Source organism: Cyprinus carpio, chromosome A2 (genome assembly GCF_018340385.1).
Source record: "Cyprinus carpio isolate SPL01 chromosome A2, ASM1834038v1, whole genome shotgun sequence".
Taxonomy (NCBI): domain Eukaryota; kingdom Metazoa; phylum Chordata; class Actinopteri; order Cypriniformes; family Cyprinidae; genus Cyprinus; species Cyprinus carpio.
This window is the reverse complement of record NC_056573.1, coordinates 9,177,405-9,192,616: the sequence shown is the minus strand read 5'-3', so window position 1 is coordinate 9,192,616 and position 15,212 is coordinate 9,177,405. Positions and strand designations below refer to the sequence as shown.

Sequence of the window (15,212 nt, the reverse complement as noted above, 5' to 3'; positions counted from 1 at the left end):
TCATATTTTATTTTCACTAAAAAAGTTTGTCACTCATTAACAACAAGCCATCTTAAATTTACAGGGTTAATACAGGATCTTTGGGACATTTTTTTCCAATCATGTATATATAGTAAAAAGTTGATGACCCCATGTACATCCAAGAAAACTACAGGATGATTTTACATAAAAGTTTAGATGTTTCTTTTAGCCTTCTTGCTGTCATTTCCATTATAAGTGCATCAGATACAAGTCTTCAGCAAATAACAGTGGAAACAACGCTATAAAAATAGATTATAGGTAATTAATAAAAAGTTTTAAAAAAAAATTAAAAACTGCAAAGTTTTAGTATTTTGCTGCTAACCTGTTGTAATATTAATGAGGTATACACTCACAGTCATTTAATAATATCCATATCATTACTTGTGTGGCAGAACAGATTGTTCTTATCTTTATTCCCCACAATGTAGTATCTTAAAGTCACTGGAACAGCATTATAAAAGAAAGACAGAGCGCCCACTAATGAGATACACTGAGAATACACTGTGAGCTCAGCGTGCTTTTGCTTACATTATTCACCATGGGTGCAGGATCACTGCACAGTCCAGACTGAGTGTCTGCTTCCTCAAACCCTGAAGACATGCAAATGTAACATCAACATGCTGCATGCTTTATACAGTATACTGTTTTTTAATGCCTGATGTTGTAACATGATTTAATAATTAGATTCAGGGGGGAAAATTGGCCATACATTTTGACAAAGTTTTGGAAGCAACATTCTCTGTCTTCCACATCACATTGCTTTATTCATGCATCTATTTATGTTTACATTGTGGATTAGAATACAACAACAAGAACAATAGCCAAGTCATTGAGATGAATAGGATTGCTAACAATATCTTTCTCCGGGCATTATAAACCTCCTTAGTTTAGATTTATGAGGATTCATGATTCAGGAGTAGTGGTTTGGTTTCAGGGGAGGGTGGTTTTAAAGTCAGGAGGAGGTAAAGGGGTGCATCGGAACGCTCTGGCACAGTGAAGTGCTTTAATCACAGGATCCTGCTGCTGTCCCATGAGCATGAGCTCATCCCATTGAGGTGGCCAACCACAGAGAGGGAAACACACACAAACAGATCTGCATACATGCAAGGATGACGTGTCAGGAGATTGTGGGTAAGTTGCTCCGCATGAGGGCTGCTCTTATTTCTAAATATAGGGGTGAGGAGCACAGAAAGCAGATTTAACACAGTGAAGGTCATATACCATCAAATCCAAGATCATTTCTCACCAGATTAGAATTTGACCTGTGGATTTGAAGTAATAGTAAAATAGTAAGATGTCTTTGCAGAAATGTTTGCTTTAGATGTAATTTCAACTGAAATGCATCTGAATAAAACCCAGTGGATACATTCAAGAGCTTTAGCTTTCCAAGTATAGTGGAGCCTTCATGTGCACTGCTGTGTATAGTAAGTGGATGTGGTGATTTAGAGATGGTGCACACACAACTGCGGTCCTCTCTGTGCCAACTAAATCAGATCATTCGTACAGCATTAACAAAGCTCTCCCCAAAAACACCATGGGCAGTGCTTTTTCATACAAAATCCTTCTTAACAAAGATAAAAACCTAGAGACTGTATTTGCATTGGTTAAAATATTAGACCTGCAATTAAACAATCAAATTAAGTGCAATGAACTACAATGTATCAATATTTTCCTACCATTGACCTGATGAAATACACTCACCTAAAGGATTATTATAGGAACACCTGTTCAATTTCTCATTAATGCAATTATCTAATCAACCAATCACATGGAAGTTGCTTCAATGCATTAAGGGGTGTGGCCCTGGTCAAGACAATCTCCTGAACTCCAAACTGAATTTCAGAATGGGAAAGAAAGGTGATTTAAGCAATTTTGAGCGTGGCATGGTTGTTGGTGCCAGACGGGCCGGTCTGAGTATTTCACAATCTGCTCAGTTACTGGGATTTTCACACACAACCATTTCTAGGGTTTACAAAGAATGGTGTGAAAAGGGAAAAACATCCAGTATGTCGCAGGCCTGTGGGCGAAAATGCCTTGTTGATGCTAGAGGTCAGAGGAGAATGGGGCGACTGATTCAAGCTGATAGAAGAGCAACTTTGACTGAAATAACCACTCGTTACAACCGAGGTATGCAGCAAAGCATTTGTGAAGCCACAACACGCACAACCTTGAGGCGGATGGGCTACAACAGCAGAAGACCCCACCGGGTACCACTCATCTCCACTACAAATAGGAAAAAGAGGCTACAATTTGCACGAGCTCACCAAAATTGGACAGTTGAAGACTGTAAAAATGTTGCCTGGTCTGATGAGTCTCGATTTCTGTTGAGACATTCAGATGGTAGAGTCAGAATTTGGTGTAAACAGAATGAGAACATGGATCCATCATGCCTTGTTACCACTGTGCAGACTGGTGGTGGTGGTGTAATGGTGTGGGGGATGTTTTCTTGGCACACTTTAAGCCCCTTAGTGCCAATTGGGCATCGTTTAAATGCCACGGCCTACCTGAGCATTGTTTCTGACCATGTCCATCCCTTTATGACCACCATGTACCCATCCTCTGATGGCTACTTCCAGCAGGATAATGCACCATGTCACAAAGCTCGAATCATTTCAAATTGGTTTCTTGAACATGACAATGAGTTCACTTTACTAAAATGGCCCCCACAGTCACCAGATCTCAACCCAGTAGAGCATCTTTGGGATGTGGTGGAACGGGAGCTTCGTGCCCTGGATGTGCATCCCACAAATCTCCATCAACTGCAAGATGCTATCCTATCAATATGGGCCAACATTTCTAAAGAATGCTTTCAGCACCTTGTTGAATCAATGCCACGTAGAATTAAGGCAGTTCTGAAGGCGAAAGGGGGTCAAACACAGTATTAGTATGGTGTTCCTAATAATCCTTTAGGTAAGTGTATATCTTCTTATGAAATATACAAACAGATAAGAGGACATGATTAAGTCTACTCTTTTATAAATTAATTTGTGTTTTTTTAAATACTTAATCACACTAAATGAATGCATTACAGCTATAAAGCCCTAATTTTCACATTCCAACACTTCATCATTTCTGTCGGTTCATTTGAAGATTATCTTCCAGCTAACTTTAAAGGGATACTCCACCCCAAAATGAAAATTTTGTCATTATTCACTTACTCCCATGTCGTTCCAAACCCTTAAAAGCTTAGTTCATCTTCTGAACACATTTAATATTTTTTGGATGAAAATCGGGAAGCTTGTGACTCTCCCATAGACTGCCAAGTAAAATACTCTGTCAAAACAAAACAAAAATAACGACTTTAATCTATTCTCCAAAATGGCGCTACACTAATGTGGAGTGACACAGAGGAGACAAATTGTTGAATAAAGTCATTATTTTAGTTTTATTTGCATACAAAAAGTATTCATAACATTACAGTTGAACCACTAATGGCAGATGGACTATTCTGATAATGCTTTTCATAATTAAAAATAATTCATACTTTTCATACATGGACCTTGACAGTGTTACTTACTTGGCAGTCTATGGGACAGTCACAAGCTTCCCGGTTTTCATCCAAAATATCTTAAATTGTGTTCCGAAGACGAACAAAGCTTTTACGGGTTTAAAAAGGACTTGGGGGTAAGTGATTAATGACAAAATATTCATTTTGGGGTGGAGTATCCCTTAAAGGTCATGTGCTCACTTTGGAATACCCCATTTGAGCCATTACATCTGCATCAAAGGTCCTTTTATCAGGCATTTCAGATTTAGTGTTGAAGTGCAGGATCTGCAGGTATAAGGCTCCTTCTTCCATGCCAAAATATTATAAACATGACCAGCACTCTATTTTATTTTATTTATTGTTTTAATTGCACTAGAAATCTAGATCAGTTATTCACTGTAGAGTATCTGAGGCTTTTTAACTGCACCTTTACACCAGGTTCTACTCCAGTCAGTGGTAAGTGTTTAATTCAGCGTGACATGCCTGATCTACTGAATAAGTGTCCTCCAGAAGCAGCATGCAACACACAGGCTCCATAAATCAGATCAGCGTCACGCACATCACACTTGCATGCTGAGTGAGCATGCGGTACTTTTTCAGAAGATGTGCACACTGTCTGACAGACATTGAAGGTCAATGCTTACTGTTGAGATAAATCTAATTCAGAGATTGCAGTGACAACAAAGAAACAGAGATATAAGGAATATTGTGTTTGTTAGATTTCAGATCAGGCATTTTCAACCCTGCTTGCATTTTGACATTCATAAAACATGTTAAAATTACTTTTTGATGACTTCTATGATCATGTGAGTTACACCCTGTGCCTTTCACCTGATTTACCTTAAGTCAGACTTTTCTCCCAGGAGTCTGATAGCAGAACATAATCTCCCTGTCTGTTTATTGCTTTCCAAATCTGATAATCATATTATCTAAAATCCCTCATGATGCACTGAAGCACAAGAGGTTAAATATACCCTCATACCCACAATTTCTCTAAATTATTAGGGATCCCAGATAAAGGGCACTGCATGTTGAATCAGCAGACCAAATAACAAGTACTTTCTTGTTCCTAATAAGGAGGTGATGAGCAGCTTATGCAATGCTCCCCTGCTGAGAGACAGAACTTAAAGCCCTGCTCTGATAACTCTCAAAGAGACAGAAGAAAAATGCACAGGGAAAAGACCTTTGTCGTATAAACTCATACAACTGCTCCCTGATCCCTCTTCTCCATTCTAATCAGCAGAAGCTTGTTTACCAAACAGAATGATATATACTTTATCAGTGGTTACATAATCTAAACAGACACAATCTGTTTAGGGAGCAAAACAGCAAGGGAGCTGTTTTTCCCAAAACAGGTTTACAGGGCAGGGACATAACACACATCCACTGAACCAAAGCTAAATACTAAATGCGATATGTAAAACAAAACAAAAAGCATTTATTTCTTTATCCCTACATGGTACGTATTACCTTAATGGTACATATTAGTACTTTAAAAATGCACATTAAAAACTAAAATTTAAACTAAAACCCAATACACAAATAACAACTTAAAATTTCTGAGAGAGTATCTATGATTTATGACCTACAGTATGATCCCAAAAACCAAGGATTCCCACAACACTTGTTTTAACTAGTATCTAATTACAACGGCATGTTGTCAACTCTGACAAAGATCTATAGAGATAATGTTTAAAATGATTAAGGAGCTCTTATGGCCAAAAGTCATAAGATTACAACACCTCTACTTCACACTGGGTAGCTTGCAGCCTCTTGGAGTTGGTTTACATTCCTGTCCTGCTATTACTCATTCTCTGTGTCTGAATGGTCTGGTCTTGTCTCTACTCTGGGGAAATTGAAAATCTGCCCACATCTATTATAAACTGTTTTGGTTTTTTAGGGGGGTTTTCTGAGAGAGACTTCAGGAAGACGCTGAAAATGACTCATTGTGAGACATTTTAACAGTATTAGGGCTTTACATAACAAAAAACGTTTAGCCGAGACCTTCATGTTCATCAGTTCTTGCTGTCATGTTATGCTACTCTAAATCGGAAAGGCCATATGAAAGCTGAAAGCTACTGAAAAAACAAACAAACAAAAAAACTTTAAATCATTTGGTTTGCTGTATGCTTGCATTTACAGACATCTTGTACTTAATACTTCTGAGCTTCCTCGTGTGTCACATGCCACAAGACTTCAATTTCACTAAATGTTTTGCTAAATGAAGCATATAAATCTCTCACTGCTCTCTTGTTTTTTTGTTTTGTTTTTTTTTTCTTCAATTAATTTGCCCGTCTATTTCCCTGTCTGGCCAAGTGTAATAGAAGCCGATGTATTGAGTAACTCAGTGTGGTATGTAATCGCCATTCTCAAACCTGTATGTCACAGGGATCGGGGGCCTAGAGCATCAACTCATGCACACACACACATCAGTCCCAAACAACACATGCATCCACACCCATACTTTTACTCACGTCTAGCTCTGACATGCCAATGCACTGTGATCTAAAGAGAAACTGGATAATCAAACTACCCCAGGAAAACACAGATGGGAAAAATGTGCAATCTGATCGCTGATATTCCTGGCAGGAGAGCAGATTGGGACGGATCCTCTGTAACATTGCTCTTTGCTTGAGAATGGTATTGTTTGGGAAAAGTGCTGTTTCACAGCTTTCATTTCAACTGGGGGTACAGAGATATAAAAGGCCAGTTTCTCAAGGCAGTTTCTGTTCATAGGATGCAGACTGACAACTGATTGATTAAACTGTTGACTGCATATGTCAACAAAATTATGGCTGAAACGATTAGGAAGCAGTTATGCTGACTGAGCTCATGCATAAACTGCCTACATTCCAATGCCAAAAAGGCAGAATATGAATTCAAAATAATCTCTTTCAGAGAGAGCGGGGCTGTGAGGATGCATTTATTCACAACCATAATCTGACTGATGCTGTGCATGACATATTCCAATTCGACAATGCCCCTGAATGAGAGGTTCTTACATCACAGAGGAGGCTGCTGGAAGAGCTGAGTAAAACACAAGGCACTGCGCTTAAACTGAGCTGCAACTGCAGAGCTGCTTCTGGATGTTCATTCTTCTTTACAATGCATCTGTATTCAACATCCCAAAAAACAGCTTAGTTTGCTTTCCTACCAGTTTAAGAAGTAGGGGACATGATGTACAGTGGCTCCAAGGAATATTTAAACACTTCAAGGGATAGTTCACCCAAAAAATGAAATGATGATTCTGTCATTTTTTCTTCACCGTCATTTTACTACATATTCTTTCATCTGCAAAACACGAACAAAGATATTTTGAAATTTGACTTCTATTGTATGAAGAAAAACATGCTCAAAATATCTATTGTGTTTAGCAGAAGAAAGGAAGCCAAAACAGGTTTGGAATGACACGAAGGTGATTTGTTAATAAGTTCATGTTTCATCCTTTAAAGTTTAACAAACATCTATGGTATTTGTGAAATATTTTGCTTGACAAGTATATTCCATTAATTGTAAAATTAATGCAGTGACATTTATACATTTTAAGACTTCAAATACATTTTGGGGCCACAATGGACAGTGACAGTAAGTTAAACTAGACCCTAATCAAGCTGGAAAACTACTTGCCTTGCTGTGCAACTGAAAACCATTTTTAAACAGCACCTCCCCAAATCCATGACAACGCTGAAGATGCTGCCAATGCTGCTTCCCAACTGCACGAGGCCACTCACGTACACTAATACGGCGGTTGGTAAAGCTTCACTGACTCAGTGGGAGGAAGTCCAGTCAGTGATCTATCCTTCATTTAATCAAAGACATATGTGATCTCAAGAAACAAGTCCAAGGATACAACCAAACTGCCATTATACGAAGCTTGTCAGACGTTTGACACAAAAAAACGCTTTGTTTGATACTAAAACAATCAAAAGAACAAACTTAATATTATTAATAAGAGCAAATGAAACAAAAGCAAATGTATCAGATACTGACATTCTAATATTATCTGCTAAGACATTTTTCATCTAAAACTTCAACATATCTTTCACCCGAGCAAATATTTCAAAAATGTACCTTTGAACTCAACACTGTCCTCAAGATAATCTATTTAAGAACAGCTTCAAACGAAAATGAACCGAATGCCGTAACTAACCACAATGACAGTGTGATGTTAATCTGTTGCAACAACCCGTAACCAACACAAAGCTAGGAAAACAAGCTGAAGCACTCTTACCTTAAAGAAGCTTCGTAGGAAGTATATTACACTCAACATTGTGAGTGTGTTGAAGAGCCGTCCCGGCTTCAATCCTCTTTCACTCCCCCTATAACCCTCTCTCTCTCACTTTCAATCCTCATGTCCTGTTGAGAGTTTCTCCAGCCCGTTCTGGCCGCATGCTTACTTGTTGCTATTTAGGAGCGCTCTAAGACTCATGGCACAGCCAAAGAGAGAGAGAGGGAGAAAGCGAGTGAGAGACACACACAGAGAGACAGAATGAACCTGTCATACCATGCCAGTGGTTAAAGTTTCTTAACAATGAGCACTCCTTCGTTCAACTCAGCTATGTAAAAACAACCGTCTTAGCCAGAGAATCATTTAACCATTTTACTGCTGATCCTACAAGTGTCTTAAAAGGTTTAATTATGCTGTCTGAGGCCAGTCTGCGAGTCGGGCTGTGGTGGATTTAAAAGGGTGTTGTGGATGGAAAAGCATTAGATCATTTTATTTTCTTTTTTTATATTGTTGGGTGATTGTCTATGAAACGCCCAGTGTCTGTGCTAATGCTTTAATCTTAAACCTCTCGACCAGCAACTGTACCTGTTGTGTCTTGATTTATATAAAAACTATGAGTGTGAAGTAAATCTAAACATCGCTTAAGCCGTCGCTGCAGTGAGGTCAAGTGGGCACACGCTCTCCAGAGACCTGGTGTTATCATGTGTTTATAATGCTGGGAAACATTTGTGGGAAGTTTTAACCCATGAGGAGAGGACCTGCAGTGGAAAGTGTTTTTTGTCCTATAGCAGAGGTATACTTCAACCTTACAAAGTGTGTAACTTCTGTGTAACTAGTCTCACCAAAAACAACTAATGACTGTTTCAGTGTTTCTCCGCTCTATGTTTCTACCATTGGTTGACCAAACAAATAGTCCTGCCCCAAACGGATGCCATTGGTTGTGGCAGTTTAGTCAAGATCAAACAAACAGAGCAATCTTTTGACTGAGCCACAGACCCACAGTTGCACTTTTCAGGGAAATCAACCTATGAATAGTTTACATATACTGTAGTTAGCTTCTAAGCTGCAGTGATCTGTGAGGGGGCATATTATACACTTTGTAGCATTTTATTGATTTTTCCTACAAAGAAATAACTTAATGTTTTTTTTTTTCTTGCACCAAAAAGAATTTTTCTAAATACTAAATAGCTGTGGTGAAACAATGCATTTGGTTTCTCGATGTAATTGAATGAGAAATGTTTTTATAGCATTGAAACCTGACCATAATTTTCCTCAAGATTCAGTATTGATTTTCTATTTTCTTTATTTACATACACTACCATTCAAAAATGTGAATCTTGAAGTCTCTTATGTTCACCAAGACTGCATTTATTTGATCAAAAAATAGTAAAAAGTAAAAAAAGTAATACTGTGCAATATTATTACTTTTTTTTTTCTTTCTTGCCAAAGATACATTAGGTTAGGTAAAGACTCCTATAAATGCATTTTTATAAATAATTAATCAAAGTGTGTTAATAGAACCTACTCAAATCAAATTATTGAATGAAAATGAATAATTTCCACAAATAACCATGCAGGGGCCAGAGGACTTTGTGTTGTGAATGTTAAAGCATCTCTTTGTTACAAAGTAAATCGACTGGATGAGGAAAGACAAATTTTGAGTAATATATGAGAAGGACAGTAATTCCAAAGTACCATATTACTGCTACAAAAGATTTCACATCCAAAAGGGCCCGTTAAAATAATGTCAGTGTAAAAGTAATTTGAAATGACAATAGCATAATGTTGGCAGGTAGGTGAATAAAACTACAGTATCAGGATTCACATTATTAATCAAGCTTTGAAATAGTGTAGAAGTTCTTGACAGAGGGCGCCCTCTGCTGTACAAATGTGGAAATAAAACTGAGGGGCTGAGATCACTGCTAGGTACTGGGGAATGGAAACTATTATGAGGATTTATCAAACTATCAATTACCAAAAGCAAACAAAAAAAGCACTATTTCATCTAAAATCTTAGAAGCTATAGGCATGTCAGCTCATTTTTGCACATCTGCCAGGATGGCAATGTATCCAAATGAAGAAAAGAGTGACAAGTATTATCCAAATCCAAATTAATGGCTGTTGAGCAAATGTTTTTTTTTCTATGGTTAAATAATTTTACACAAAAAAGCATCAGCTATTGTAACCTAGCAAAGAGCGTCTTTTATTCTCTGTTTTGTCTACACCGTTTTGGCTTCGCTCACAGTCTGCTGTGACCACAAATCACCGTCTGCTGCCCACAACAACGGACAATTCAGTCAAACTCCTCGAGCCCGTCCTCTGTGTGTCTGCCTGTAGACTCCACTGTTCCCTGGGTGACAGCAGCCTCCCTCGGGGCTATTCAGTGTGTCAACTCTCTCTGGGAGGTAGACGGTCGGGACAGTTGGTGAGAGACCAGCAGCTCTAGTGACCCCTCTATCTCTCTCCCTCACACTTTTCTCTCTCTTTAATTTAGTTTGACACTGTTTAGTCGGAGGCCTTTCCTGAATGAGGTCATTGTGAACAAAGTGACTGAATGACAGTGCCCGTTCCTCGATTTCTCACACTTTAGAAGATGAAGATTTCCACAGCATGAGTGAGACGGCGGGACTCTGTCAAGAAGCTTTGTGTGGGCCAAGGAGAAGCTTATGAAATTCTCATAATGGATATGAACTTTGTCAAGAGGCTTTCGAGAGACAAAGGGTTGGGAAGGCAGTATGCCTGGAATCGACACAAAACGCATTATAATTACAAAAGCAGCTGGAGAGCACTCAGCTTCCTAGTAGATCGCTCACAGCGGCCCCCCACCACCATTCTGACAACTCAGCACAGCTATAGATACAAAGGCACTTAAGAAAACACACCCACACTGAAATGTACACAGCAGCCCGTGCACGTGGTCCCAAACGGAAGCTGTAGTGAAAGGTCAACATTTATATAAGCAATACAGGCACTGCATTTAACTTCTTCAGGAAATTAGTAGGCTAATGTTTCATTCTTGCAAATTAAACATATACGGTCCTTTCCACATGTCCCACTGCCTTTATTAAAGCTTCAGAGGTACAAATCCAGTGTTGTTTACCTTACATTCAATATTCAATAAACAATTATCTCAAATAAAATTAATACATAATATAATAGTAAAATATATATAAATAATATCAATAATAATAATAAAAAAAAAAATATAAATATATATATATATATATATATATATATATATATATATATATATATATATATATATATATATATATATATAATTCTGTATGTATTATTTTTTTTACCAGTATTAAAGACATAGTTCACTCCAAAATTTTGTCATCATTTACTCACCCTCATGTTGTCCCAAACCTGTTTTCAATTTTTTTATTTTTGAGTGAACTATCCCTTGAATTATTCTGGAGCAGCAGCTTTTTTCTTTTGTACTCTTGTTTATTTAATGTTTATAACTATAAACATATCTCAAATTTAAAAATAAATGACAATAAAACAGCTCATATAGTTTTTTATCTTTTTTATCTGAGTTACATTACAGACACATTGAACTGTCAACTAATCTAATTTACTTTTTTATTAAAATTTTTGTTTATTTTTACTATATTTAAACAAAATTGATACAAATTCTGTGAAAGTTTAACACCTCCTTTTACTATTTATTTACTGAATAAAATTTTTTTTAAAGCTTGAGGTCTAATGCTATTTCATGCATTCCGACTTATTTAGACTGTTAAAGAGTTTCTCATTCTCATGCTAAACATTTGGATTTGGATGTATGACAATATTTTTGTGCCAAATACACTCCTTCAGGGTTCGTATAAGTTTCAGAATGTTTTTTTTTTTCAGAGTATGGCCCTGCATGACATCATAAAGTGCAGAATCCTTGTATGGGCACTTCTCCCGGAAGAGTGAGCGCACACAGCTACCAGTGTGAGAACAAAAGCATACCCATCAACAGGCTTCATTCGTTAATTCATTAGCCATAGTTAATTTAAGTCAATAAAGCTGTTGTCCCTGTTTTATTTATGTCAATGCCACAGCTTGCAGATGATAGCTACGCAAAAGCTGCTCATGCTCGTGACTCTTTAGCTCCAGGAGCACAACTTTTTCGGAGAGAAGCGGTACAGCTGTATCTGTCTTTTATAAATCTGATAAAATGAAAGATTCTTCGGAGATATGAAGATTGGCTGTGCTTTTTATGTCACCTCCAATATAATAATTCCACTACCTTGTTATGTTGTGGAAAATGCCTATTATAAGAAGAAGCCTATTTTCACGGGTTCATGTTTTAGAACCGATAAGTTCTGTAAGCTTCATGGACTTATAGTTTCATAGTCCCTTGTGAGACAAATTTAAAAAGCATGTGGCATGAACACCCTGGCCCGAGGAGTCCACGGTCACAAAATCTTGACATGACACACGTTTAACATGACCCTCAAACCTTGTGTGGTTCAATTACATGACGTGACATTTCTTCTGATAGGATCATGTGTTCTCAGTTGGGACGTGCTGTGTTTGTGTTTTTATTTGTTCTAAACAAGCTAGTACCTTAAAAAAAACAAAAACATCAAAACAACCTGTTTAGGAGTTCCTGTACACAGGACATTCAGTTATTCATCATCTAAACTCCACCAAAACAAAATGTTTAGTCTATGTAATGATGTCATTTCTTTTATCAGCAGCGAATGTTTTCAAATGTTAACGTGAAATTGTTTCTTTTTTTTTCGATAAAATCCTTTCTCCTATCTCAGCTCAATGTGCAGAGATGGCTATCAGTAAGCCATCTGCAGGCCACTTTCCCTGAAAAGTGCAACACTGTGTTGCTTTGTGGGTGCTGTTAAAATGTAGTTTTTGAGCATCTCGAACAACCCAACATATCAATCAATGGCACTAATTAAAGGTGAGACTACTTTTTTGAATGACCAATGGCCAAATGGTCATTATGATAACAATAAGAAAAGTTCCTTGAGCAGTAAATCAGCATATTAGGATGATATCTGAAGGATCATGTGACACTGAAGACTGGAGTAATGCTGCTGAAAATTCAGCTTTACCATCACAGGAATAAATCACATTTGAAAATATATTCAAAGCAAAACGTTTAAAGGTTATTTTAAATTGTAATTATATTTCACAATATTATTTGTGTTTTTACAATGTTTTGATCAAATAAATTCTTTGGTGAGCCTTCTTTGATGAACATAAATCATAAAAGAATAAAAGAACATAAATTAAGTTTAATATTCTTGAAAGACACCATTCAAGAGACATGAAACTAGGACATGTAGGAAGTCAGTCAATTATACAGTTTAACAGTCATGGTACAACAATCAACCAATCAGAGTAAAGTATTCCAGGGAGTCATGTAATATGCAATGACACATGTGAGGTGACCTCAGACATTATTAATCCAAAGGGAGCTGTCTAGGTGGAGAAAGATCTTACGATAGCTCTTGAGCTCTGGATTTGTAGAGTCCATGTTCCTGAGGCGAGGGATGTCATTCAGATCGGACAGACTATAACCCAGCCCATGACAACAGAACCTCCCAGGACACGGAGCGTGAGAAAGAAGCAGGAACAATGCAACATGCTGCCCATGGCAACTTAAGCACACACACAATTAAGTTGTTGGTGCATATTACACAGTGCTGTCCAGGCAACAGCGGCTCGTTGAGACTGTGAGGGTCAAATCAAAGGCCTCCTATGGAGTGTTCTTCTCAGAAGAAGTTCCATTCCCACCTTTAGAGCACAAACTCTTTAACTTAACTTAAACTAAAATCTAGCTGCTTTCACTTATTGCTACCAACTGTTTGGAGAAGGGAAGGCCAATGGTCTCGAGTGCCTATCAATCAGAGAGCTTGTGAAATCGTGCATTTTGAAACAGTGAGGAAAATGGCACGGATGCTGAAGATGAATCATTCACCATGAAAAACAGGACGATCAACACTGAGCTCTTAATCATCAGAGTCAAGGATATCTTGTATATCTTGCAGATCTGCCTGGCCTGAACAGATCATTACACTTACTTCTAGAATCCAAACATCTCTGGATTAAAATAAAAAAATATCAGGTTGAGTAAAGCATTTGAGATTCTGATATACATAATATACAATCAATATATACATATATGCAATCAATATATAAAAGGAAAGCACAATATGTCAGTACAATATTAGGTATAGTGTTCCTGTGACTCAGTGGTAGAGCATTGCGTTAGCACAGAAAAATCATTTCAGAATAACACCCATAGAAAAAATGCTATGTAAAAAAAAAAAAATCCACCAAACATTTTATTACTGATTTTTAAGCGATAAAAGTGTCTGCTAAATGTATAAGTTGATTTTACAAATTATTTATAGTATTGGTCCATACTGCATACATACAGTGTTGGGAAAAGTTACTTGTATGTAAGTAATGCATTACAATACTGAGTTACTCCCTAAAAAAATAACTAATTATGTTACTTAGTTACTTTTTATGGAAAGTAATGCGTTACGTTACTTTTGCGTTACATTCGTGTTACTTTTTAAATATGAGCAGGGCTTGATTGTTTTTAATATAAGTTCTTTTTATAGCAAATACAAAAACAAAATCACATTCAAAAGTGTAATGAATAAACCTCAGGCTGAAGGAAAAGTAAATTCACGTCTGTACAGTAGAACACAGGAGAAGATGGTTCAACACTCTTCAGCAATAAAAAAAAACAATGAAGCACAATTGTTAGTTTATCTAAAGTCATTTTTGCTTATCAGTATGGTTGAACTGGATCATTAAAGGTCAGCAGCATAGACATAAGTAAATAAAATGGGATTAGATACATTTGTGTAATTTGACATTCAATTATTGCAGGCTTGCATCATATTCTGAGTTTTAATTCATTTTGATGAATACTAAATATGTACATCATGTTCACACAGAACACACAACGCCTCTATTATCTGATTTCTCCCAATATGGGGACAGGAGACTTGTCAGTCAATAAATGGCAAAACAAAGTAACTGGCATTACTTTTTTGAAAAAGTAACTGAGATATTTTCTTAAAAAGTAATGCGTTAATTTACTAGTTTAAAAGTAATCTGATTACGTAACTGGCGTTACTTGTAATGTGTTACCCCCAACACTGCATACTTGATTGACTATTGTGCATGCTCATTTACTCTATTTTTAAATATAGATAAATTTATTTATATATATATATATATATATATATATATATATATATATATATATATATATATATATATATATATATATATATAAAAAACACTACATGTAATCTTCAACAAATTATAAAAATTAATATCATGTTTGATACTGTGATGCATAAATTCACTCATAGTATTTTTTAAAACTCAATTACTTCAATCAAGTTTTTATTTATTATTCTAGAGAACTGTTTTTAGACATTATAATATATAATAATATATATTAGAATACATTAAAAAATAATGTGTGGG

At 36.6% G+C, this 15,212-nt stretch overlaps 1 protein-coding gene across 11 annotated transcripts in view; it reads right to left on the bottom strand.

Annotated features, from left to right (window-relative positions):
* LOC109055151 (rho guanine nucleotide exchange factor 4-like) overlaps positions 1 to 15,212 on the bottom strand; it is an 82,652-nt gene that overhangs the window by 47,371 nt on the left and 20,069 nt on the right. The window contains exon 1 of one of the 11 annotated variants that reach the window (XM_042771663.1): positions 7,740 to 8,806. The exons of the other annotated variants lie outside the window; for them this stretch is intronic. Coding sequence (XP_042627597.1) covers positions 7,740 to 7,778 — 39 coding nt within the window. The 5' untranslated portion in view covers positions 7,779 to 8,806. Of the gene's footprint in view, positions 1 to 7,739; positions 8,807 to 15,212 lie in introns of those variants that run through there. 11 annotated transcript variants of the gene reach the window in all.